Source organism: Cyprinus carpio, chromosome B4 (genome assembly GCF_018340385.1).
Source record: "Cyprinus carpio isolate SPL01 chromosome B4, ASM1834038v1, whole genome shotgun sequence".
Taxonomy (NCBI): Eukaryota; Metazoa; Chordata; class Actinopteri; order Cypriniformes; family Cyprinidae; genus Cyprinus; species Cyprinus carpio.
The window spans coordinates 32,139,458-32,167,438 of NC_056600.1; the positions used below are offsets into that span (position 1 = coordinate 32,139,458).

At 37.8% G+C, this 27,981-nt stretch overlaps 1 protein-coding gene across 1 annotated transcript in view; it reads left to right on the top strand.

Moving 5' to 3' along the window:
- Nucleotides 1-19,978, top strand: part of LOC109102473 — a 39,006-nt gene extending 19,028 nt beyond the window's left edge. Inside the window, exons 2-3 of the mRNA XM_042722969.1 lie at nt 19,294-19,381; nt 19,511-19,978. Of these exons, the coding sequence (XP_042578903.1) occupies nt 19,294-19,381; nt 19,511-19,897 (475 nt within the window). The 3' untranslated portion in view covers nt 19,898-19,978. The remainder of the gene's footprint in view (nt 1-19,293; nt 19,382-19,510) is intronic.
- Nucleotides 19,979-27,981: the final 8,003 nt, after the last annotated feature.

A 27,981-nucleotide genomic window follows, 5' to 3' on the forward strand; every position in this document is an offset into this window, starting at 1 on the left:
CTTTTCGCCAGCGGTTCCAAAATGTAGTTAGAAGTCTCTGTCGGTACTTCCATCGGCGAACAGCATGCTCTTTAGTCAGATTTGAGGAATTAGACTCTGAGACCACAGTCTTTGGTGGCAGAGAGGTTAGTCTTTTCCCCACCAGGAAATGTGAAGGCGTTAGAGGTTGGGGCTCATCCGCATCATTGTGTATGTGGGTGGGAGACATGACATGCAATTCTACCCGTCCATGATGTCATAACCTAATAAAAATTAGTATTTGTTAAAAATATATATCTTCATGCGGTTCCTCTGACAAGATACGATTACAGCAAACCATAGCTGTAGTTGGTGTATAAAGACCTCTAATTCAAATTTTTATCTAAACATCAAAATTGTCATGTGGTGTGACTGTCCGGGATATGTGTGACCTTACTAATATGACAATATATATCAGCAAAGTATAAATAATTGATAGATTTACAGTTTAAGTAACAGAATTAGGCTATTTCAACAGACACAGAAAGTGTTGATGTCTGTGTATGATTTTAAAGCAAGTTCTGGCCAAATACATTTTGTCCATAAAATGGGGGTCAAATGGTGTGACACTGCAATTTATATTTTGAACGGGCAATAATTTGGACATCATTATGATGAAGAGGTCCACACTCAACCAGGAAGTTGCAGTGTCATCTCTGGAGTTTGCAAGGTCAAGAGGTGAGTTCTGGCTTTTTAATTTTTAATTAAAAAGCTCTGTATCTGATATGCTCACTAATGGTCAATATTTTATGTCTTATGGTGTGACATTTTATTTACATAAAAAAGAATCACTTTTATACAAATTTTACTTATTTATTCTTAAAAATCATTCCTGCCATGTGGCAATTTACATGCTAAGCATAAGCTAGCTGTTTTTAGTTAACCAAGAGATTATCTTAACTGAACAAAACGTCATATGGTGTGACACTGTATCATATGGTGTGACTGTTTTTCTAAGTCACACCATATGATATATTTGTCACACAATATTACATACACCTTTTTTAATGATAAATAAATAACTATTCAAAACATATTCAATGAATGTAATAGTGAACATTAAATTACCTATACAATTAATGTATTTCTTCTCAATTTTATACTTAATTTAACCATGTTTCACCATATTTGCAATGCTTTGCCTATTAAAAGATGCAATGTTTTGTCTGTCAGGCAGAAATGTCAGGTAAAGAGAGGACAAAAAAAATACAGGGAAAGACTCAATGCTGACCATGCAAGGAGAGAGGAGGTCCTGAGGGAAAGGAGGAAAAAGTAAAGAGAGAAAAAAATGAGAGAGATGTGGAGAGATGCACAAAAGAAATACAGAAAAAGGAAGAAAGAAGTGAATGCCATTATGAACCTGATCCCTCCATCTCTTAAAGCATCACTGAATGAAAATAATGCTGTGGCACCAACAAACAACAGCACACTAGAGCCTTCTGTCCAGTCACATTCCTTTACCAATTCTCCTCCTGAATGCCCTCCTAAGAATCTACAGGTGTCTGAAGTGTCCATCCCAAGCAAGATGATAGATCAGAATGATAAGCTGAGGAAACAACTTAAGAAAGTTAAAAGGCAGAATCAGGTACTTATGAAAAAACTGAAAGAAGAACACTCCAAAGCAGAAAGATACAGGAAAAAATGTAAACGAAAAATAGAGCAAAAGCGTGCTCGCACTGTTAGTGAGAAGTTTAACCAAGCAGCAAAAAAATTGGCCATTGAGAGGAGAAAAAGGATTGAGGCTTTTCTGCAATTAGATGAGAACAGCATTTTACTTCCTGGAAAAAAGGACACAATTGGAAGAAAAGAGAAGAAACAAAGAATGATCCTCACAAGCACACTTAAAGACCTTCATAAAGTCTTTAATGATAAGAGTGATAAATTGCACAGAATGTCTTACAGGCAGTTCACCAGATACAAACCATTCTACATCACTCAACCAAAACCATGTGATCATAACACCTGTGCATGCCATCAGCATGAAAACATGAGGCTTCTGATTGCAACTCTTTTTAAAAAGAGAGTTAACAAAAAGTCTTTCGACACTGCTGTCATCCATATGCTGCAGCATGGATAATGAATTCTGCATGAGGCGGCAATGCACAGAATGCTGTTTTGAGGAGGTTAAGTTCAGAGAGCATAATCCCGCTGAGAGGGTCACATGGGAACAGTGGCAGAGAGAGCCTATTACAGTCGGAGAAAAAAACTACAAGAACTGGGTTAAAAGAACCAAAGCGGGTTCAATTGGAGAACTGCTAGTAGTCATCCAGAAAGATCTTGAGGAACTGGCTAGTCATCACTACGATTGGATTCATCAGGTTAGGGAGTTCAGACATCTCCAAGAGAACTTGCAAAACAATGAAATGGTCCTTCATATTGATTTTAGTGAAAACTATGCTTGCAAGCTTAACACTGAAATTCAAGCATTTCACTTTGGAGGCAACAGACAACAAGCAACTCTACACACAGGGGTGGCCTATGGTATTGGTGGGTCCCAGAGTTATGCAACTATATCGCAGTCTCTGAGACATGATGAAAGGGCACTGTGGGCTCACATCAAGCCAGTCATAGAGGACTTTAAGGCCAAGAGTGATCATGAAATTGATACACTCCATATCCTAAGTGATGGTCCTGCAACCCAGTATCGTAATCGTGCAAACTGCTTTCTTCTAAGCAGCATTCCATACTCTTGGGGTTTCAAAATGATTACCTGGAACTTTTCTGAGAGGTCACATGGCAAGGGGGCTCCTGATGGAGTAGGCAGAGCTCTCAAACGTATTGCTGACAAGTATGTCCATGGAGGTGGAGATCTTTAAACACCTAAAGATTTGTTCAACTATCTTTGCCAAAACACAGAAAGAGTGACCATTGAATGAGTTGAAGAAGATTAAATCTCTTCCATGGATAGCTTGCTTCCTTCAACAGTGTGCCCAGTGGTTGGAATTAGTAACACACACCAAGTGCTCTCCTTTTCACCTGGGGAAATACTATATAGACGCCTGAGTTGCTTTTGTCAGTACCCAGAGATGTGTCTTTGTTATCAGCCGAAGAAACTTCACATTGACGTCTCTGCTTCTAAAGCTGGCAGTGCCAATGTGGAACAGCAAAGTGCTCTTCTCCAAGATGTTACCTGTGTGAAACCAAAAGAAGCAAACCACCCAGCTGAAGCAGAATGCACTGATTCTGATGATGACACCAGCTACACTGTTGGAAAGTTTGTCATTGTCAACTACGATGATAGGCCATATGTGGGCCAGATCATGAAGATATGTCACAACGAGGCAGAGATTAATTGCATGAAGCAAGTTGGTGACAAGAATAACTTCATCTGGCCAAATAAACCAGACTGCATATTTTACAGCTGTGATCAAATAGTTTGCACAATATCTGAGCCAGAACCTCTTCACAGATCTACCAAGCTTTCTAAGATTGACTGGCTGAAGTTTAATATGGTCTGAAATATTATCGGCTTTCGGCTTTTCAGCTTCAACTGATGTTTAAAGATCCCATGTGAAATACACATTTTTGTTTTTGTTTAAAGATTCATTGGATAATTCATATGCAAATGATACATTGTATGTTTTTTACTGTATCTGGTTTTACTAATATCTATAAACTTTCAATCTAAAACATTCAACTAATTGTAAATTGATTTGTTTTTTACTGTTTAACAATTAGAATTGTTGTTACAACACACACTCTCCTCTAATTTTAAATTGTTCATGTTGAATGTTCTTGAAGTGAGATGGTTCATATTTCTGAGTTTCTTATAATTTTAAAAGTTTTAAAACAATGTTAGTATGTTTTTTTATTTACTTTTTGTCTTATTAATGTTAACTGAATTGAATTAATTGAATGTTGAATGCAAATAAAATACAGTTTTTTGCATTGACAAATTGTGAAGTGGTGCAGTTCATCATATAGCGTGACACTATATAATTTGGTGTGACATTCAGAATTGTGCCAGTAAAAATACTTTCTTAATTATAAATCATAAAAAAGTCAATGGAACACAAGAGAAATAGTATCAGCAAGAGTCACAAGCATTTTCATAGATTTATAACCAGGTTTAACATAATTAATCTAAAATATCTGGAAAGGCTGAGAAGAGATGACTTACTTTGCATGATGATTTAGAAAAACAATACAAATCTAATGAATCTGCACAAAATAAATGTTTAATCTTAAGATAGTAATGATAACGATTTATGTTGAAGTTAGTTACTTAGGGAGAGTATATTCCATTTTCATTTTATATAGAATAACTTTTATGTCACACCATATGACAATTTTAGGCACGAATGCAACAAATTGGTGAATAAATCCAATTTCAAATACAAAATCTAAAAGACCACATATATTTTGGGAAATGCAAGAGTCAGTACAACACAATTCAATATTTTTTATGCCTAATATTTGAAGTAAAAAATAAAAACTTTTTTCAGGCTTATATGTTTCCCACTGATGTATGAAAGTGGTCTAGAATTTAGTACTGCTTCTACTTCTGTCAAAATAGTAGTCATCTCTTCAAAGCTTAGTGAGGCTTTTCCTAGGACTTTCTTCAGACAATTCTTTACTGATCTAACAAGTCTCTCCAAAAAGCCTCCCCACCACGCAGCACGCTCCACAATAAATTTCCAAGTAATAAAATTTGAAGAAAAGAAATCCGTAAGCTCAGAGGTTTAAAATGATCTCCACCGTTCCTTTAAATCTTGGTCTGCCCTTTTGAATGTTTTTGCATTGTCCGAGTATATTACTTTGCACAGACCTCTTCTTGCTATAAATCTTTTCAGAGCAAGAAGAAATTTATCTGTGGTCTGATCAGACACTAACTCTAAATGTACCGCCCGAGTAACAGCACACGTAAAAAGTGCAATATATGCCTTTTTTGGTACACCATTAGATTTGACATATAATGGGCCAGCAAAATCGACCCCCGTGACTTCAAAGGGTGGTGCTTCAGTAACTCTGTCCTTTGGCAGAGGTGCAGTAGTTTGCTGAGCTGCCTTGGCTGTCAATCTATTACAAACATGACAGTGTCCTACTATTTGCTTCACAAGCTGTCGGCCACGCAAAATCCAATATTTCTCTCTCACCTGAACCAGTGTATCCCTTACACCTGAATGCATCACTCTTTCATGATAACTCTGAACTAGTAATTCTGAATATCTTTACTTCGTGGGGAGCACCCATGGGTGCCGTTCTCTGAAGCTGAACTCAGACTGTTGTAATCGTCCCCCTACACTAATGAGTCCATTTTTATCTAAGAAGGGTTTCAAATCCTTGATCTTTGAGTCTTTGTCAACCATTTGACCTAGTTTGAGCAAATTTATTTCCTTGCTGAAACTCTGTTCCTGAGTTATCTTTACCCAATACATTTCAGCTGCAAGAAGTTCTTTTGCTGTGAGTTCACCTTGGATTTTACATCTGGATCTGGCATTAGTTATGAACCTCTTTATCCATGCAGTTATTCGCAGCACTGTCTTCAGTCTGCAAAATTTTGATAAATCCAAAAGAGGTTCGGTTGTTGCAACACCACCAAACTGCACGGTGACCTGAAACTTAGACCTCAGTTCAGTGTTCATTTCAGCAACACAATTTTGCTCAGGGTCTTCCAAGTGAGCTGGAACTAAAGATGCTGGGCCATACCACCAGAGTTCACTCTGTATGAGATCATCTACGCTCTTTCCTCGAGTGGCTAAATCAGCGGGATTGTCTTTCCCATTACAATGGGACCACGATTCAGGGTTTGTGAGATTCTGTATTTCAGCTACTCGATTAGCTACAAATGGTTTCCATTTTTGTGCAGAACTCTGTATCCAGTGTAAGACAATTACTGAATCTGTCCACATGTGAATTTGATTTTTCTCCATCTTCAAGGGACGAAGCAGATTATGTCCTATTCTAGCTCTGATTAGAGCTCCCATTAACTCTAAACGTGGTAAAGTAAGCTTCTTCAAAGGAGCAACTCGTGCCTTTGATTGCTACAAAACTGTTTACAGTTTCTCCATTTTAATTTTTTCCTTGCAGGTATGCAACTGCGCTGTACACCTTTTCACTAGCATCACAAAACACGTGCAATTTGTGCGCTTGAACATTAGGTTGAATCTCTATTTTGTACCATCTTGGTATGGCAATCAAACGAAGCTGTGGCACTTCACTACACCACTGATTCCACATTCTTGTCAATTCAGAAGGCAAATGTTCATCCCAACTAAGTCCTCTTTCCCACATTTCCTGAAGAAGATATTTCACTCTAACAGTGAAGGGAGTTAGGAATCCTATGGGGTCAAAGATACGGGATGAGGTTTGCAACACATTTCTTTTTGTGTTTTCTTTCCTCTCCAAAACACTCAACAGTTGCTTGATATCAAACACAAAATCATCACTTTCTGGTCACCATACTAAACCTAATACCTTCAGTACATTTCCACTACTATCCGATACTAGGTTTTGCTCCATTGCATTTCCTGTCCATCTTGCTCTCAGTTCTGGTGAATTTGTCACCCATTTACACAATTTCATGCCTGCATCCAGTAAGATGTCTCTGGCAGCTGTAGAAATAGTGTGTGCCTCATTCACCTCACGTGAACTCATAATGAAATCATCCACGTAGAGCGATTCTCTCAAGGCTTCCACTGCCTTAGGCTGTTCTGACTCTTTTTGTTGAATGTGATGCCTAATAGTTGCAGTTAACAGGAATGGACTTGGGGACACTCCGAAAACCACTCTACACATTCGCATAATGCGTAGCTCATTTTTCTTATCATCAGTTGGAGGACCGCGTAGCCACAGAAATCTGACAGCATCCTTTTCCTTTTCTGCCAAAGCGATCTGCAAGAATGCCTTTGTGATGTCAGCAGTAAATGCAATTTTGTGCAATCTGAACTTGACAAGCACGTCTAGCAAGTAAGGATTCAAGTTTGGTCCAGCGAGCACGCAGTCGTTTAGTGATGGACAACCCTCCTCATGTGAGGATGCATCAAACACTACCCTTAGTTTAGTTGTTGGTTTGTCTTCTCTGAGCACAGCATGGTGTGGTATATAATATTCAACAGCATCTGTTTTCTCTGCTTGTGAATCATTGGCTGGAACATCTTCACAAATGCCTTGTTGTAAATAGTCTTGTATTACGTCTTTGTATTTTGTGTAAAAGGTTACATCAGCTTTTAGGGTTTTCTGCAGCTTTTCAAACCTCTTCTTAGCCACCTTGAAATTATTTTGTAGTTCTTGTTTATTTGGTTTCCAGGGTAACTCAACCTGATAACGACCATCCTTAAACCTTACTGTCTGGTTAAAGTGTTGTACGGCTTCTATTTCTTCTGGACTCTCAGTCGTCTTGTTCAGTATGCCCAAAGACTCTACTTCCCAAAAGGCTTCTAAACAAATTTGCATGCAGGTTGTGTCAGTTACACTCAACATGGGAATTGGTCCTTGAACAGTCCATCCGAAAATACTTTCCAGGGCTACAAGAGATTCAGTTAATCTCTCAACTCTACCTGATACTACTTGCCAGTAGTAGTCTGCTCTTATTAATATGGAAAGCTCAGAATCATTGGTGTCCTCAGAGAAAAAATCTGCAAGTTGCAGACCCTTAGCTTTAAGCTTCTTTTGCACATGTTCTCCAGGAACTTTTATAACAGCAGTACAGATCTGAGGCGTCCCTATTGCTGTGATTTCTATTCTTTGATTTTCATTCCATACACTTTCAAGTGTCAATTTCACGATGTTGCGTTCTGTACTCACAGGACACTCAGCTCCGAAAGTGTGAAGATTCAAAGTCTCTTTATTCAGCACTGGTAATTTTAGTGTTTTCACTAGACTCTCTCGCACAAAGCTCCTTTGGCTGCCTCCGTCCAATAAACAACATACTATTTTTTTACCTGCTGGACCTTCTATCCATGCCTTAATTGTTTGAAGCAGCACAGTTGGTTGCCCTTCAGCCTTTGGTTTTACAGTGCTCGACACAGATGACACTACAGCTTCAGAGCTAGTGTTACTATCTTCCACACTGTCGTTCTTATCATCAGGCTGCTTGTCAATTTGCTCACAGATTGACTGATGGTGCTTACGTCCACACTTAGCACAGTTAACTCCTTTAACCCTGCAGAACTTTGCTATGTGTTTAGGCCCCAAACAAGCAAAACATTTTCCCAATTTTTTTAGCTTGTCTTTTCGAGCAGACACTGAATATTCAGAGCAATTTTCAGGCTTATGGTTCAGGTTCTCACAATATATACAAGCCTTGGGAGCATGACTAACAGTGTGCAGGGCAGCTGCAGAAGACATTGTCCATTTTTTATGCCTTGGTTCATGAGTCATCTCAGGTTTGGCGAAAGATCTATTACTCAGCTGTTTGTCCCTTTTCAAACTTTCTGGTCTAGTTAGTTGCAGTGCTCTTTCTCAGCTTTGCACTTCCTTTTGTAGAAATTGAATAAGCTCAGGCACTTTCCATTCACCATCAGAGTCCAACTGACGAGTATAAGCTAAAGCAATGTCCTCTGGCATCAATTGCAATAACACAGGGCATAAAAGACTGCCATACATGTCACATGGAACACCCAGAGATTCCAAACTACGAATTTGAATTTCACATTCATCATATAAACTTCTCAACACGTTTACGTCTGACGATCTCTTTACAGGAGTCAAATTAAGCAGTTTAGACATGTGAGCACTGATAACAATATCCTTTCTTCCACATCTGTTCTGTAACATTTAGATAGCTGCATCATAATTACTGTCCGTCAGAGTGAGCCCTGATACTGCTTTGGCCGCTGCGTCAGCCAAATATGTTTTCAAATAGGTGAATTTCTCTTTCTTACACAGCGCTTCATTAGAATGAATTACGGCTTCATACTGACTCCAAAACTCCTGCCATTTGCTTATTTCTCCCGTAAACTTGTCAATAACCAATTTGGGGAGCTTGACAGACTGTTTTTCTGGCAATCTTTCATGATTTTTTATTGGCATTTCTTACCCGTTCACTCTCTTGTTCACGCTCCCTTTCTATCAGTCTCACTGCACGGGATTTTGATAATGCGGTCCTGATAATCCAGCGCACTCTCTATCTCTCTCTCCAGATCGTCTGTGGGAGTTTCGTTTTCAATGTCTCTGTCAAGATCCACTAAGCTTTCCTCTTTCGTCGATAACATTGAAAGCAACTCGCGCAGCTTATCACAGTCTGGTTCTTCTTTACCAATCTCTTCTTGCAAATGAGTCAGCAACTTCGTCGTCGAGCTGCGGATTGTTTTCCTCTTCTTCTTCATCCGTTCTAACTGTTCGGCCATCTTCCTTCAACTCACTTTCACTTTCCAACTCCGAGATTCTTATTCCGCGACTATTCTGTGACGCTATCCCGGGTTTCGGCACCAAACTGTTAGTGAAAGTTCTAGAAAATTGAGACGCTTGTCATACACGGATGTCAAATTTCTCGTTCTTTTACTTCAGATCACAAAAAGAAAAACCACACAACTGACCTACTTGACAAGGCTGAATGATTAATAACGATATCAGTATGCTTAGTGTGTAACACAAGTAGGCTATATCAGGGTGAGATACACATCATTGTGATCTTTCAAAATAAACACAAACATAATAAAAATAATAAAGTGTTTCTAATTATTTACACTTAGCATCACATATGCTTCTATTCAGAAAAATTTAAATAATTATTCAACAACAAAAGTTACAACAGAGGGAGACAATGGCTGCTCACAATCCACCCATGGCAGAGGGATCTGCTCACAGTTCCCCCAAAGCGGCGGCGTCCGCTCACAAGGTTTCAGAGGCGGCGGCGTCCGCTCACAAGGTTTCAGAGGTGGCGGCGGCGTCCGCGTCCGCTCACAGTTCCCCCGAGGCTGCGGCGGTGGCGCCACCCCTAGAAGCGGCCGAAGAGGCTGCAGCACTTCCAGCGGCAGCCGGTGAGGCTGCAAAGCCCCCGAAGGTGGCCGAAGAGGCTGCAGTGTCCCCAGAGGCGGCAGACAAAGCTGAATAGGGGGATCTATTCAAGCCCACTGAAATGCTTGAATGCAAACACATCAACATCATTGTCTCAATGTTTTAGGTAAAAAAAACTAAACATTAAAATAACACAAATTAAATTAAATAACTCATGCACGTTCAAATTCCCCTCTGCCGAAAGTTTTATTTAAATGCTACGCATTTAGCCCTATGTGACGTCTGTTTTTATCAACAGTATATATGTCGTTATTTGGATTAACTAGCCGAGTAGACAGATATTATTGTTTATTCATAACCATACTGAAAATAAGTAAATATTGTTAGCTGATGCTAACTGTCTAGGTAACAAGCTTGCTGGTGCTAAGTTGAGATACTTTTTAGATAAGAAGTCCAAATATTTTTATTCAACCACCTAGATTACATCTGGGGGAAATTAAGGATGTAATGTTCAGAACATGGGAACTACACTAATTATCAAAGTGGGAAGCGACAGGGCCGTGCACAGACATTTTGAGGGGCAGTGGCCCAAACCAAAAAAAAGGGGCACAAGGAGGGTGGATGCTTTTTAATAGAAATTGTCCAGTTATTACAAAAGAGAAGATAGCACACTCTGTAATAATTGACATTATTGTAGATATTTTGATAAGAGTGGGCTCTCCCTCACTCTCTGAACCTGCTTCTGTCTCATCTTCAGTGTAAGTAGGGGAGAGTGGGGTAAGTTGATCCACCCCCTGCATCTTGGCAACTGTACACTTTTACTGTCATGTGACCATGTATTTTGGAACCACCCATCATTTCTGCCAGACTGTGAAAAGGAGAAACACACTGGGGGGAATGGAAGGCATCACGGCTGTAGCCAGGGTTTGAAGATTAGTGGTGTCTGGGTGGGAATTGTGCTATAATAACCCCACTCATTATATACACTAAACACTTTAAAAGAGACAGATATGTAGATGTTTGTGAAAGATGTTTTCTCTGTTTTGGAGAAATGAGCATTATTAAATTCAATCACATTGCACCATTATTTTAGGTTAGGGGTATATAATTTTATCAGTTGTTTATTATTCATTCAGCAATACACAGGTGCTTCTCAATAAATTAGAATGTGGTGGAAACGTTCATTTATTTAAGTAATTCAACTCAAATTGTGAAACTCGTGTATTAAATAAATTCAGTGCACACAGACTGAAGTAGTTTAAGTCTTTGGTTCTTTTAATTGTGATGATTTTGGCTCACATTTAACAAAAACCCACCAATTCACTCTCAACAAATTAGAATACTTCATAAGACAAATAAAAAATAAAAAACATTTTTTGTGAATTGTTGGCCTTCTGGAAAGTATGTTCATTTACTGTACATGTACTCAATAATTGGTAGGGGCTCCTTTTGCTTTAATTACTGCCTCAATTCGGCGAGGCATGGAGGTGATCAGTTTGTGGCACTGATGAGGTGGTATGGAAGCCCAGGTTTCTTTGACAGTGGCCTTCAGCTCATCTGCATTTTTGGTCTCTTGTTTCTCATTTTCCTCTTGACAATACTCCATAGATTCTCTCTGGGGTTCAGGTCTGGTGAGTTTGCTGGCCAGTCAAGCACACCAACACCATGGTCATTTAACCAATTTTTGGTAGTGTGGGCAGGTGCCAAATCCTGCTGGAAAATGAAATCAACATCGTCAAAAAGCTGGTCAGCAGAAGGAACCATGAAGTGCTCCAAATTTTTTTGGTAAACAGGTGCAGTGACTGGTTTTCAAAAAACAAAATGGACCAACACCAGCAGATGACATTGCACCCCAAATCATCACAGACTGTGGAAACTTAACACTGGACTTCACCCACCCTTCCTCCAGACCCTAGGACCTTGGTTTCCAAATCAAATACAAAACTTGCTCTCATCTGAAAAGAGGACTTTGGACCACTAAGGCAACAGTCCAGTTGTTCTTCTCCTTAGCCCAGGTAAGACACCTCTGACGTTGTCTGTGGTTCAGCAAATTCCTTAACACATCTGTGTGTGGTGGCTCTTGATGCCTTGACCCCAGCATCAGTCCATTCCTTGTGAAGTTCACTCAAATTCTTGAATCGATTTTGCTTGACAATCCTCATAAGGCTGTGGTTCTCTAGGTTGGTTGTGCATCTTTTTCTTCCACACTTTTTCCTTACACTCAACTTTCTGTTAACATGCTTGGATACAGCACTCTGTGAACAGCCAGCCTCTTTGGCAATGAATGTTTGTGGCTTACCCTCCTTGTGAAGGGTGTCAATGATTGTCTTCTGAACAACTGTCAGATCAGCAGTCTTCCCCATGATTGTGTAGCCTAGTGAAACAAACTGAGAGACCATTTTGAAGGCTCAGGAAACCTTTGCAGGTGTTTTCAGTTGATTAGCTGATTGGCATGTCATCATATTTTAATTTGTTGAGAGTGAATTGCTGGGTTTTTGTTAAATGTGAGCCAAAATCATCACAATTAAAAGAACCAAAGACTTTTACTACTTCACTACTATAGTCTGTGTGCATTGAATATATTTAATACACGAGTTTCACAATTTGAGTTGAATTACTGAAATAAATGAACTTTTCCACGACATTCTAATTTATTGAGATGCACCTGTAAGCCTTTTACTGTTATAGTTTTCATTAATTACCATTGCTATATAAATGATAACTTTGTCTAGTGCCCATATGAATGTTGTTGGCACGACTTTGCTATTTCATACTGTAGTTAAATTTTCACATAGACATAACATAATTGTTCTACAGATCTCTGGACTGGTGTTATATGTTACTGTTTTGATAGCATTGATAACATTTCAGACAATATCATGATGTGGTTTTTTTTTTTTGTGTGTATGTGTGTGTGTGTGTGTTTGAGTTTGCCTTACCGAATGTGGTATCCTGTCAGCAATAACATGTCTGTGGGATCTTTTGATTACTATCAGTTTAAGTTCTGTAAGTGTTGCCAGATATTGCTATGAAAACAAATAAAAACAATTAAATATATCTTTCCACCTGTTGTCACTAATGGCCAGCAAACTCTCTGTTTAGTCTACTTTTAGGAAGGCTACAACTTTGGTGTTCAACATATTGTTTCAGAAACAAACAATTAAATATTGAAATTTAAACTTAATTTGGTTGGTTTTATGTTGTTAAAGTTAACTTTAAGAAAAGACATATGACTGTCTGTAAAGAATTATTAAATTAGTTTTTAAATTATTTATTTCACATGGGTTTGAACCAGATTTGCTCAGATGGTCATTTTACACCCAGATGGTGGATCTTACCCACTGACTTGACTCGGCTCAAATTACCCCAAACCTGGGGCAAACTGAGCCATGGGAACACTTTTTTATAAGAAGCTATATTTTAGAACCCTTTGTCATAGATACATTCTGATCATTTAAAATGATAGGAATACTTTCGTTAGGAAAGGATAGGATAGGACAGATACTTTCATTATACTTCTGCTTCATTTTCCCTTATCTTGAGGACCACACACTACTACGTTTTTAACTATTTATAGGCTTACTATTAATATGGTTTTAATAAAATATGATGTGTTATAGATTACTAATATCAAGACAAGTGATTATAATAGGAAATATACTTAATTACAAGAAATAAAGTGTGACAAATTGCTAAATATTGCTAAAAGATATATGATGATTTACCTGCTGGCTTGCTGGAGCTTTGTATTCATGTTTGCACTGTTGAACTGCCTTTAGCAGCCTCCCTTCTCTCTTTCTCTCTCTGTCTTCTTTTTAGTGAAGGCATTTTTTTTTTCCGTCTACAAAGTGTGCCAACAACAGTAAATTTGGTGTGTGTTTTGGTGTGCTATATTAGATCTGATCAGGTGCAATAATTTGATTAGACAATCTAATTCTAAGAACATGGATATTTTGCACAACACTTTTAGAAGGCCGAGACATTACCGACAAAAACAAAAACAAACTATCAACTAATTACTAATTCAGCGGATCAAGCATTGACTAATGTGGATCGTAATGCATTTACCTGGTAATGAACGAGCTTCGGGGACTGTGGTCTCCACTCTCCAGAAAGCGGCACACAAGATTGTGAGTAATGCTGCGGAACGGCAGGAAACACAGAGTGGATTAGCAGAATCAGCGGATCTTTAGTGGAGCGGTAACAGACAGCTTTGAGCTGGGATCATGGGCGGCGCTAAGGAGGGGCTAGCAGGTGCATTAAGATGATAATAAAAAAAAAACATTTGACTCTTTATACGCATAACTTTGTAATGTCATTATTGCATTTTATTTAAAAAATCGAGTGCTTCCTTGTGCTAAGTAGGCCAACATGCAAGCACTGTCACTGCAAGTTTAGTTTTACTTTTCTTTTTGTTTTCATTTTGAAAACTTATCTTTATTGTTTACCTCACATTATGCTATGGAGACTCTTTTTTTTTTTTTTTTTTTTTTTTTTTTTTTGATTCCTCAGTGTTTGCTAAACGTTATGTAATTTATTAAGCATTATATAATACAGCATGTGGTGTATGCCATGCCACATCTTATTCGTTTTGGTTAATAAACGTTTTGTAAGCTAGGTTGTCATTGTATCTTGTTTTAATGTTGTTGTGCTTTTTAATGAAAAATAACAATGAATCCATTGTTTGTTTAGTCTTAAAAAGTGAAAGGTGTATAGATGTAGCCTAAGCAAAACAGACAATTATCTTTTATTGTAAAAAAGTGACAAGATCGCAAAATCGAAAGTGAAAGCATCCGAAGCCGGGTTTATAACAAAGCAAAAGTTCAGACTCCCGTTCACAAAATTCACATCGCAAATAATACTACTAATGAAAAAGAACGGGTTGAATGTTAACCACTTTTGTTTCCATATAGGCCTAACTATAAACTATGATAAAAGTTTATCAGCATGCATTGAGTCATTGATAAAAAAAAAAAACCAAACAAAAAAAAAAAAAAAAGTGTGCTCCTGCGACGAACAGAGAAAGTTAGTTGCAAAAAAGCGACCAGTGGGAAGAATGAGTCTGGAACACTGAATTGCCCAGCTCCCCGTCAATGATCTAGCACCCCTCAGCACCTGCGTTCAAAATTCTCTGGTGCCACCCTGGCTGGGATGATGGAGGGATTGGTGAGAGGGGCACCTCAGCCAATGAGGGCAAAGGGACAGTGGCTCTAGCCACCGGGCCACCCCCCTGTGCACGGCCCTGCTCATTGGTTGCATATGCAGCATGAACCAATCAGCTTGTACCAAGTCATTTAACTCTCTGAATATCATCAGTAACGTTAACAACCCATCGCCTGCGCAATCTACAGTTTCATGACTGAACAATATATTAATGCTAGACGCAGTAACACGGTAGTTTAGGAGACAGTAGTAGACACATTAGCTTATATTTTTAACTCTACAGTTGTGCAAAAAAAAAATCACTTTAAAGATTCACTTTTCATTCATGAAGATGACATGAAGAAAACTGCCAAAAATACTGATATAAAAGAATAAAAGAATTTTATGATGAAAATGACATGTACTTACCATTATATCCTGTAGATGGCAGCATATTATTACTCATTAGCTCCATTACCATTTCCACTTCCTAGTTTTCTCATCTTGGTTTTGAATTTATTATAAAATAACTTGTATCAATTTTTTTTTACTTTTACTGTACTTAAGTGTAAAGTTTAGCATTTACAGTTAAATAATAATGGATTAAATATTTTGAAATGGTATAAGATTTAATTTAAAAACTACATTTTTAAACATTGCCTTAAGTTTTATCTTTAACTGTAGAAGTTGCTTTATATTCAGTCAACACAGACTTGTTGCTGCTGTAGTTTTGTTACTCTGAATTTACTCTGCATTAATGCACAGCTCTATTTTGACATCAGCTTGTCAAATAGTTAATTCCGTCCATTGCTACATTTTATCACTGTCAATAATGACTTTTTGATTTTTTAGTGGAACAATTTAGTGGATTTACTCACATTTGTCATTCCTGAAACAGTATGTGAATGTTTGGTCCTGTAATGCAAACAAAACTTTACTTCAAATCCACAAGTTTGCATCCCTGTGCTGCTCATAACTGCTCAAAAAGTGCCCTGCTCATGAGCGATTACAGTGTGGAGGCTATGTTGGACCCACAGACACATTTAATGACTATAATGATGTTAATGTGCACGTTTTATCCAGAAATTTCATCTGAATTTCACACAAGAGGCAGCATTACGTGTTCCACAACAATGCCTAGCTGCTCACAGATGTGCCTGTCTATTAATCAGCCTAATTTGCAGCACAATCGGTCAATCCCAATTCATTAAAAAAATGCCAAAAATTGGCCAGATTAATTAGCCGGCCGATCAATCTGTTGACCTCTAGTCTTTATGAATGGACCATTGAATTATTGGCTCGCTCTCTTCGTTCAAAAACAGATTAAATCAGGAACAAAACACTGCTGTGTTGCTCTACAAATGTTGTATAAAATTCATAACACATTCACATTTGCGATCTCGCACATGCTGATATTTAGGAAAGCACTCTTGCTTTATATATATATAAAACTCATAAAGATATTTTTTCTTTAATAATTAGAATTATAAGGGCAATCTAACTACATTCTAATAGAATTTATCACTCAGTGAATGCTTCTGGACTCAATAAGTGTTTGTTTTTTGTTTCTTTGATTGACTTTATAATGTCAATCAAGGAAATGTCATACCTTCTGTTGTCTTCTTTTTAAGAATGTCAAAAATTGCGCTTGAACATTTTTGTGTGAAAAATGTTGAAAACTTTCTTGAGCTTGTGCCCAGCTTGTTACAATATCGAGTTATGTTATGTATCTCATAAGTTATTATAGGGAATTTTAATATTTCATTTGCATTATAGGTTTTACGCAACATTATTCATCTAAAGAGAATGGTAAGGGGGGCGGGGGTGGTTTTACAGAGTGGATGCTTTTTGTCATTTTTGCCATCCCCCTGCAATTCGAGCCCTGAATATAGGTCACTTACTCTAACCTTGTGATTAAATTAAGATTTTTGTTGTTTAGCATCAGACACAATTGGTAAAGTTGTTATTGTCCATCCTCATTGTTTGATGTCACATTATTTCAGTTTTGTGATTAAAATGTTCTTCTACCGACAGACATGAGTCTTGAGATACAGGTGCTGATGCTTCATGTATTCAAACTAAATGAATAACTGTACATCTTGTCACAGCCTACAAAGTATTAAGTATGGACACCACAATTCTAATACCATGGTGTTCCTCCACCATGAATGCCCTCCTCTGAAGTAACTTTCTGTCAAGGCGTCGCATTTGTGAGTGCCTAATATTAGCAGAATATGTTCTGTAAACACGGGAATCACATGGCGTCATAATAAATGACTGTAAATGGGTGAACACTTTGCATAACACTGTGTTGTCCACTTCTTCTGACACCACCTCACAGCATTCTTCAGAGCTTAAAACAAACACGTTGCTCAGGGCTTTCAAAAATGCCACTTTTCTTATTTGCTAGCTTCAGCTTTGAAGTTTGCAAACAATCTGCTATATGCGTTAAAACATTTTTTCCAGAGCAGACCATTTTCTTCATCTGATGAAGGTAACTATCAAACTTTAATGCACTGCAGCTATCAAGGCTGCTAAAGTTGTATGCATCTTCAGATGCTGTACACTAAAAATGCCTCCCCATTGTAGTGATATGCTAGCAGATGTTAGATAGCCTCACACGGGCACCACTAAATGTAGTGATTTTAAATTTAAGTCACACCACCAGTGTAATGACTTTTGGGCTTCAATATTAATATTAATATTTAGTTTTGGTCATACTATTTTGTGGGGCACCAGCTAGGAATTTCACCATCACAGTAAAGAACAATTATGGAAGACTGTTGAATAAATAAGAATGACATAAATTATAGGAAGTTGTAGTCTGAACAATCTGAAGGATTTGTGAGATATCATTAACTTGTAGAGGCGGTTACTGTATTGTCAACACAAGGAAGACAAGTGTAATAAAAGGGGTTTTATTAACAAAGGGATAGACAAGAGTAGCTAACAACTACTAAATGGATACAATGGGCCTCATTCATGAAACACAAGCAGAATAAATATTTGTGTAAATCATTCGTAAAGCTGTTCTGACGCAAACTTTCGAATTCATGAAAATGTTCGTATTTTCAAAATGTTAGTTGGTACGAAAAAAAATGTACACCTGCTCCTTTTATAGTTGATAACTGTAAAACGCAGCGCTTGTCACTGTCACTATTTACCCAGCCATAAATAGAAGAGGGGCGGGACAAATACTGACCACTTGTGAAAGTGAAAGTGACGTGACATACAGCCAGGTATGGTGACCCATACTCAAAATTCGTGCTCTGCATTTAACCCATCCAAAGTGCACACACACAGCAGTGAACACACACACACCGTGAACACACACCCGGAGCAGTGGGCAGCCATTTATGCTGCGGCACCCGGGGAGCAGTTTGGGGTTCGGTGCCTTGCTCAAGGGCACCTCAGTCGTGGTGTTGCCGGCACGAGACTCGAACCCTCAACCTTAGGGTTAGGAGTCAACCTCTCTAACCACTAGGCCACGACTTCCCCTTGTGTGACTGCCTACAATGGAGAAGTCAATATTACTGGTTATTGCTTTTTTATATTTAGTAAAATTCTTAAAAATCAGATACTAGTTATACGTTGCCGTGGATATTCCAAATCATAGCAACCAAAGAGTCTCAGCTGGAAAAACGCTGTGCCACCAAAGTGTTTAAGCGCCACCAGCGGGTCGTTTTAAGAAGAGCGCCTGACATTTTTTCAGCTGGCTAAAAACTCTTTGGTGGACACGTTACTGAATATTTATTGTTAGGCATGTGGCCTATTAGCCTTTTCTGCATTTATGCAATATGCAGGAGCTAAACCTGAGAAAGTAGACCAGAATATTCCACTGCATTCCTGGACACACAATTTGCGTAGCTGTAATTCATAGGCGGGGATTATGCTAATTGTGAATGTGTACACTAGTGCCGTATTTACAAATGATTGGAATTCATTAACATACGCAGGTTTAACTATAAAATCGGAAATTTATTAAGTGTTTGTGAATCCGGAAGAAAGTTTTCGAGAAGGTCTGTTATACTTGCAAATTACTCAGAATTTACTCATATATTTTAACAAGTTTCATAAATGAAAGCGTTCACAACTTCGTTTCTAACTTGGCTGGTGATGTGTGATGGGTTCCGTTTCTTTTTACTTTAGTTATAATTAATGCAGCTGTATTTGTTTTTAGTTATGTTGCATCACAATCAAATACTGACCTATGTTTAATGTCTAATGTTACAGAATATGCTTAGAGATGGGTTCCTGGCCTTCAGTTTCAGTCATCAATCAGACTCCTTATACCTGGTACTTTGCCACCCAGGACAAAGAGGTAATGACTTAAAGTGCATCACTACACAAGATTACTTGTGTAATTTTATACTTTTTTTCTGGTTAGAATGAATAATAACTGCAATATCAGTGAGGTGTGAAGAAAGTGACGTATAATTGTGTTCCCCAGTATACACGCATCAATGCTGGTGACACAATATCCTATAAGGAGTACTGGCAAGACTATCGCTTCATCTACTTCAGATATGAAAATGACACCAGGGATAGTTTTTCATATGAGTTTAGCACCAAGAAAGTCGGCACCTCTATTATCCTAACAGAAACACGTGACCGTTCCCAGATTCAGATGCACTGCACCTCTGATGGTGGCAGTCGCTTCTGTCCCAACTATGGTAAGTTTCTGCAAGCATCAGTTCCGCTCTACACTATACAGCCAAAAGTATGTGCACCCCTGACCATCACTCCCATGTACTTTTTGAGCATCCCATTCCAGATTTATTTCCCCTTTGTTGTTTTAATGTGCTTTACTCTTCTTGTAAGGCTTTTAGAGGATTAATTTTCTGCCAAAAGTATTGAAGTCACAGGTCAAAATAAGCATGATAATAATTGAGAATTAAAACACCTGTAAAATCAGTGAATCAAAACATCTGTAGAAATATATTGCACAAAACGGAAAAATAAATGCAAAATTATTGTGGCAAACAACATGGTCAAAAATCGTGTGAATAAAAAACACATTTTAAAAAGGCAGTGGCTATTTGCACTAAGTGTAAATAGTGATAGAGGCTATTTACATAAAGTGCAAATAGCAATAGATGCTATTTACACTATGCAAAAATAGCAAGATTTTCTTCCATTCATACTTATTGCAAATAGTGGATATTATCGCACCTCAGTATTGTATTACATTATAAAACAGTATGCAATAATAACGTATTGAGTGTAAATTATAATTTTAATTCAAACTATTAAATGGATGACAATATAAGCCCTCCCTACACCTATCCTACCCAATACTTTCAACTTTTCGTTTATTTCCTTAATTTTAATTTAAAATAATTGCCTTTCCGATGTGATATGACATTTGAAAAGAAAAAAAAGTTTGTCACAAGGCGGATTTGAACCCGGGTCAGCACAAGCTTTACCATCTGCGCCACTGGAGGTGCTGTTAGACTAACTCTTTTATATTATTGACTTGCCCAATCACACGTTTGTGGGTGGAGTTAGTGTAAATAGCCTCTGCCAACAAGGCAGTAAATAGACACTCCGTTTTAAAAAAAAAAAATAAGCATGAATCAAAACTTTATACATTATACATATGTTTCAAAATTATATTACACAAAACTGCAACTTAAATGCAAAATTAGCTGAATTACACACAAAATTTGGGATTTTGGCTTAAATATTAATATTGAATTTTTGGTCAAGTCACTTAAAGGAAAACACCACCATTTTTCCACATTCCACTATGTTCTTCCCTCTACTTAGACGAGTTGATACGTACCTCTGCTGTCTCAGTGCGTGCACTCAATCGCTATAGCGCGCGGCGCCACTATGCCAGCATTTAGCTTAGCACCATTCATTCCTTAGGATCCAAACAGGGATGAATTTAGAAGCCACCAAACCATGTTTTCCCTATTTAATGTTTTCCTGAGAAGTGCTCTTCCACCATACATTATAGTGATCATCTTTATCCGCTTAGGAAATCGCAACTTTTTATTTTGTGTCACCATACTTACTTGTGTAACTACTGATGTAACCGTCTTTAAATAGGGAAAACATGGAAGTGTTTGCTAGCTTCTAAATTCATCCCTGTTTAGATCCTAAAGAATGAATGGTGCTAAGCTACCATGTAGTCTACTATGGCCTCAGTTTACTATGGCGTTCCTGGACCACCATAGTAAACATCACACGGCCCAGAGACCGGGCAGTGACCTTCGTCGCTCGTAGCGTTCTTTGAGAACTTCTGGGTCATGCCCACCCTTATCCAGGTCCTTCAGTGCCTTGGCTTGATGAACCTGCAACAACACCATGGTGTGTAGGGCAGAAGCAGCTTCTCCGCAGGCCACATAAGCACTGACGGTCAGGGCCGACGAGTACCTACAGGCCCGGGAGGGGAGTAACGGCTTGCCCCGCAAGGTGGCAGCGGTATTTGGAGACAATTGCATTGCAACCGACCGCTCCACCAGCGGGATCTCTGTATACCCCCACACTGCCCCACCATCGAGGGTGAGGGAGGACGAGCCACTGGGGCGGTTTCTGTCAGTGAAAGGTGCCGTCCACGACCCAGTGAGCTCATCATGCACCTCCGGGAAGAAAGGCACTGGGATGGGGCCCCGAGAACCAGCATGAGCCCCCCTGAGAAACCAATCGTCCAGCCTCGAGGGTTCAGGACGTGGTGGAGGGTTCCACTCGAGCCTGATCCTCTCAGCTGCCCGGGCAAGCATAGTCACCATTTTTGGATCCGTATCCGGCATTACTGGCTGCCCAGAAGGTGCCAGCGCTGCCGGATCATCATCTCCAGAAAGGTCTGGCTCACCCTGCAGCGATCGACATCCGATCATCGGGGGGAGCACCGAAGGATTCAAGTGGTGCCCCACAAGAGGGTCCAGCCTGTTCTTTCAGTGGCTCCACTGGCTGCGAAGTGCCGGTGGAAGGAGGAGCCCTCGGAGGTTGGTTCTTCGGAGGGAAATTCCTCACCATCACAGTAAGACCAGTCCTGCTACTGCCAGAAGTAGCATCCCCCTGGCGGCCGCCAGAAAAGCTGAATATGCACTGCACCAGCTGTCTACTTATACTCACGCTGTGATCAGCAGCAGCTGGATGCAATAACTGCATGCCAATGTGCATTGGCTCGTTTAGTTACACTCAAAGTAGATTGGTCTCTCTAAGTGAGATGCCAATTCATCAGTCATCCGACGTGACATCGAAAGTGACCGACTGAAAGGGAACAGCTGGCCAGGCTCAGTCCAAATTTCAATGTCCTCACCGGAGCCTGTAGCACAGTGACATGCTTAACGTAGTAATACACATTTAGGGGTGGAGTTAGTTTATAATATTTATCCAATACCTAAGTGTAACAAGGGGTTATGAAATGGGATTATACTTTGACTAAGACCAGCTGTCTTTGTAAACCATTGTCAGTATTAGAGAAAATAACCAGATAAATCAAGTTGTAAAATTATATTCAAGAAGTTCCTCACGTAACTCGTCTTTCCGGATGGGATTGTAACCATTTTGGAATAACAGGATCTGGTCTGTACAGACACAGACAGACATTTAGTAGATCAAAGCCAAAAGCCTCTACAGTAGAGAGAGGGAGAGGCAGTGAGGCAAATAAATGAGGGAGGTGAATTTTAGTAAAGTTGTCCACAATCTCAGTCAAAACTTCACTGATTTACAGTTTTTCCTCAGTCGATTAGACACTTTTCTCGAATGTAATGTAATACCAAACAAAACAACTAAAACACAAAATTAAAACACAAAATTATAAAAAAAAAACAGCTCAAACATACCGCAAAATAAAGCACTTCATTTTTTTCTAATTATGCATTTATTAAAAGTAAATATTAACATCAAAACTATAGGCGTGTTCTCTCTTGATTATTATAGAACATATTCAGCTATAGATACACAAATACTCAATTGAAAATACACATTTACCCAACACCTATCACCCATGTGACAAATTAAACTAATAAAACTATAAAATCATATACTATAAAATTTGTTATGTTTTTTCTCAATTGATTTGACACATTTCTCGAAACTCAGGGCACTGTTCTCAAAACAGTTAACAGTGAACTGAATACTTTGTAATTGTCATAAACATTGTAATTTGTATGCAATCAAAATTTTAATATATCAGTAAAAAAAAAAAAAAAACAATTGCCGCTTCTATTTTTGGTTTTACACAAACATTTATGAACCATTTGTCCAAACACAACAAACAAAACTCTAATTTGTCGTACTATCTAATGAACATGGTATATTTTCAATTGTCCCTAAACTGATAACGATTTGACACATTTCTCCAAATTCAGGGCACTGTTCTCAAAGCAGTTATCACAGCGATCTGAACACTTTGTAATTTTCCTAAAAAGATCGTTCATTTTCATTAATTTCATACAAATTACAAATCATGCAAATAATGGTCTCAACACGGTGCAAACAACTCTCAAATGTTTTCATAATAGTTAATACAAACCATCCAATACTTTAAAACAGGGGTGTCCAAACTTTTCCTAAAGGGGGATGGATTTGATGATATGGAAACACTGGGGGGACCAGATGCTTCTACCTTGTCATGACCCGACCAGTCTAGGGTTGTTAAGGCCGATGACAAGAATAAAATTAAAGAAAAATTTTGTTCCTCTCCTGTCCCAGCTCACAATGACCACAGAGAGGGTTATTCACGAGAAAAAATGTTTGTGAAAAGTGATGTTTGGAAGCACATATCTTCGGAAGGGGATCTAGGCCAAAATAACAAACCAAAGGGAAACTAACTAAGGGTTTATAAAAAGTTCAAATTGCCTATCAAATAAACATTCCCAAAAGAAATACAGAGGTCTTCCCTGACTCCCTCTCTGGCCAAAAAAACCCAGGAGAAAACGATGTTCACAAAAATAAATGGCAATCGCCAACCTACTGCTTCAGAAATAACAAATAGGTGTTTACAAATAACGAATAAATGATACAAATAACGAATACTTGTTAATAAACAAAAACTCTTAGGGATCGGATTACAGAGGACTCAGATATAGCGTAGTCAATAACACCGTCGTTTAACAACACTAGACAACCAACTGTTGTCTGGGGCAGGAGACAGAGGACAGAACAGAACAGAACAGAACAGAACAGAACAGAACAGAACAGAACGCCACGACACCCGTGGCGGAGCTTCACGACACGCACACTACAGAAGCGCTCCAACACTGCTCTGCTTCCCAGCATTTAAATGCTCCCACTCACCACGCAATCTCCTGCAGCTGGTCCCAATCAAGCGCTGCCAGAAGGAGAGAGAGAGGGTGAGAGAGGGAGGAAGGGAAAAAGAGAACTGTGCATAATCCGTAGCACACAATACAATATATACCAATGCAAATAAATACAAATAATAACTTACGTCGAAGGACGTAACTATATATATATATATATATATATATATATATATATATATATATATATATATATATATATATATATATATATATAATGTATGATGTTGAGTTGACAGTATCAGTAGCTTGAGTTTTGTTGAGAACAAAAATCTGTAAATATCTTGTTTTTAAAGCTTTAATAATTATAACATAGAATGGCTTTATGGTATTTAGTCTATTAACACATGAAAGCACAAACTGCTTATATAAAAAATGTCTGTAATTTGGCCTATATTTCATAACTCCCTTACAATTACATTAAATTGGCCTATACATTAATAATATAAGAAGATTCTGTATAAATATGCAACATTTCTGTCACAATACCACAGTTACTGTTACTACAGTAAATCAAAATGTTAGTGATTTGTGATGTTAAAAATAAATAAATGAAAATTTCAGAACAAAATGTATTACATTAATTTTATTAAGTTGTATATTCATTAAAATTACTGATATGCAACAGTAAAACATGAGTTAAACTGAATCAAATTGACTTAAAGTATTACTCTTACTGAAAAAAAAGCACATCATCAGCAATAATAATATGACAAAACTTTTATGAACAGAATGAATAAGACTGATGTATACTCACATTGTAACACAAGTAAATAAAAGGTTTTTGGTTTTCCCCTTTATTTTAAAACGGATGCTTAGTTTGTGGCTCATTATTATTAATAAAAAAGTAGGCTATACAGTAAAATAGTACAATGACAAATTTACTTATTAAATTTTGAACTTTTATTAACAAAATTAATAAGGATAAATAGGATGAATAAGGATATGATTTACCCATGTTGTAACAAATAAATAAATGGTCTTTGGATTTCCCCTTACTTTAAAGTGATTGTAGTTTTTGATTCATTATTAGCCTATTAATTAAAACACATCAGCCATAAAAAGCACAATGGCAAATCTGCATATATTAAACATCTAACATTTATAAACAAAATGAATAAGACGGATATAGCCTACTTGCTTTGTAACCCAAATAAATAAGATCTGGAAAATGGAAAAATCCATTATTTAATATGCTTAGTTTGTGGTTCATTATATTTTTAAAGGGGACATATCCCACAGGTTCACCCAATCTCATGTTGATCTTGAGTACCTATATAGTAGTACTGCATCCTTCATATCTCCAAAAAGTCTTTAGTTTTATCTACTTCATAAAAGAAATATGCTGCTTTACGGTTCTCTACGAAAACAGCTGAGCTCCTTGAGCACAAAACACAGACATTTGATGCCGTTTCACTTACCGTCTGCAGTTCTGAATCATGACCGGGATCTTTCATAGCTGGGACCACTCCATCTTTCAGTATCAAACGATGTGCAAATCCAGCATTCCATTCAACAAAATAATAGTCCTTTGTTTATTTATTTTTTAATTTATTTTTTAATTACAATCTTTAGAACCATGAACATACAAGGGCAATAACATAAATTACATCAAAATAAATATAATAATCAACAAAGACAATTTAAAAAAAAAATAGGAAAAGCAATAAGAAAATCACGTCCATAACAAGTACAAATAATTATAAATTATTCAAACAATAGATTAAAGGCTTTAAAATAATTTACATTTTTTTTTCGCCATGTTATTTTATTATTTCTTTCAATTTATACAGGTAGTAACCTATTTCTATTTTAAAATGAGTAAAATATATTTAATAAAATTGTTTAAGGGCATACTCACACTAGGCACAGTTGCACTAAAGCCCAAGCGCAACTGTCCTTTCGCTAACAGAGAGAAATCAGAGGATTATTATAGAGGCAGCTGAGATTAATGGTGGAATTTGCAACTTTACTTACAAACTACGATACCTGTTCATCAATAAGATGAGAACTAGACCCATTATAAATCTAAATGTACTCGGATTAAATTAAAGGAGTCATCGGATGCCCATTTTCCACAAGTTGATATGATTTTTTTTGGGTCTTAATGAAAAGTCTGTAACATAGTTTGGTTAAAATTTATCAGTGGTACTGTAAAAAACACCCTTTTTACCCTGTCAAAAACTGCTCTTTTCAGATCAAGCCGTTTTGTAGCATTTTCCTTTAAATGTTAATGAGCTCTGCTGACCCCGCCCCTCTCTTCGGAGCTACTCTCTGAGGGACTGTTTACTTTAGCCGCATTCATCATGAAATTTGCTAATTAGCACATTATTAGGAAATGTGATTTGCAAAGATTCATAAAAAACCTTATGCTCACAGCTCACTCAGGGCGGGTCTGAGGTAAGACACCAGTCCAGTCTGTGCTGAAACGCTACTGTCAATCAAACTATCGTGGGAGGGGCCTGTTTTTGTGACGTCACACAGACAGGCATCTGAGATCAGATCGATTTGAGAAAGGGGTGAAGATTTCAGTAGATTAAAAAAAAAAAAAACACTGGGTGGATTTTTATCATTATAAAATTATAATATAGTGGTTGTGTACACACACTGCCAACACACATTTCAGTTCAAACAACTTGTAAAAGTGCATGTAGCATCGGATGACCCCTTTAATCAAAAAATGTGATATCCAAGTAGTAATAAAGATTTTTGCTGTGATAATGGCAGTGGTGGAAAGAGTCCTCAGAAATTGGACTTAAAGGGTTAGTTCACCCAAATATTAAAATAATGTCATTAATGACTCACCCTCATGTCGTTCCAAACCCATAAGACCTCCGTTCATCTTCGGAACACAGTTTAAGATATTTTAGATTTAGTCCGAGAGCTTTCTGTCCCTCCATTGAAAATGTATGTACGGTATACTGTCCAGGTCCAGAAACATCATCAAAGTAGTCCATGTGACATCAGAGGTTTAGTTAGAATTTGTTGCAGCATCGAAAATACATTTTGGTCCAAAAATAACAAAAATTACGTCTTTATTCAGCATTGTCTTCTCTTCCGGGTCTGTTGTGAGTGCGACTGCTGTGACTGTTGACGTACGACGCTGCTAGCTGCTAACAAAGATAACACGTCAGCAGCGTCATACGTCAGCAGCGCCACTGCAGTGTTGTGAACGCGCTCACAACAGACCCGGAAGAGAAGACAATGCTGAATAAAGTCGTAATTTTTGTTATTTTTGGACCAAAATGTATTTTCGATGCTTCAACAAATTCTAACTGACCCTCTGATGTCACATGGACTACTTTGATGATGTTTTTATTACCTTTCTGGACATTGACAGTATACCGTACATACATTTTCAATGGAGGGACAGAAAGCTCTCAGACTAAATCTAAAATATCTTAAACTGTGTTCCGAAGATGAACGGAGGTCTTACGGGTCTGGAAAGACATGAGAGTCATTAATGACAGAATTTTAATATTTGGGTGAACTAACCCTTTAAGTAAATGTATTGCTACTAGTAAAAGTACTGAAAAATAATAATAAATAATAAATAATATGAATCAAGTAAGAGTAAAAAAGTAGTTTACTGAAAAACTACTTAAGTTACTGCATTACAAAGTACTTTGGTGTTATTTTTCTATTT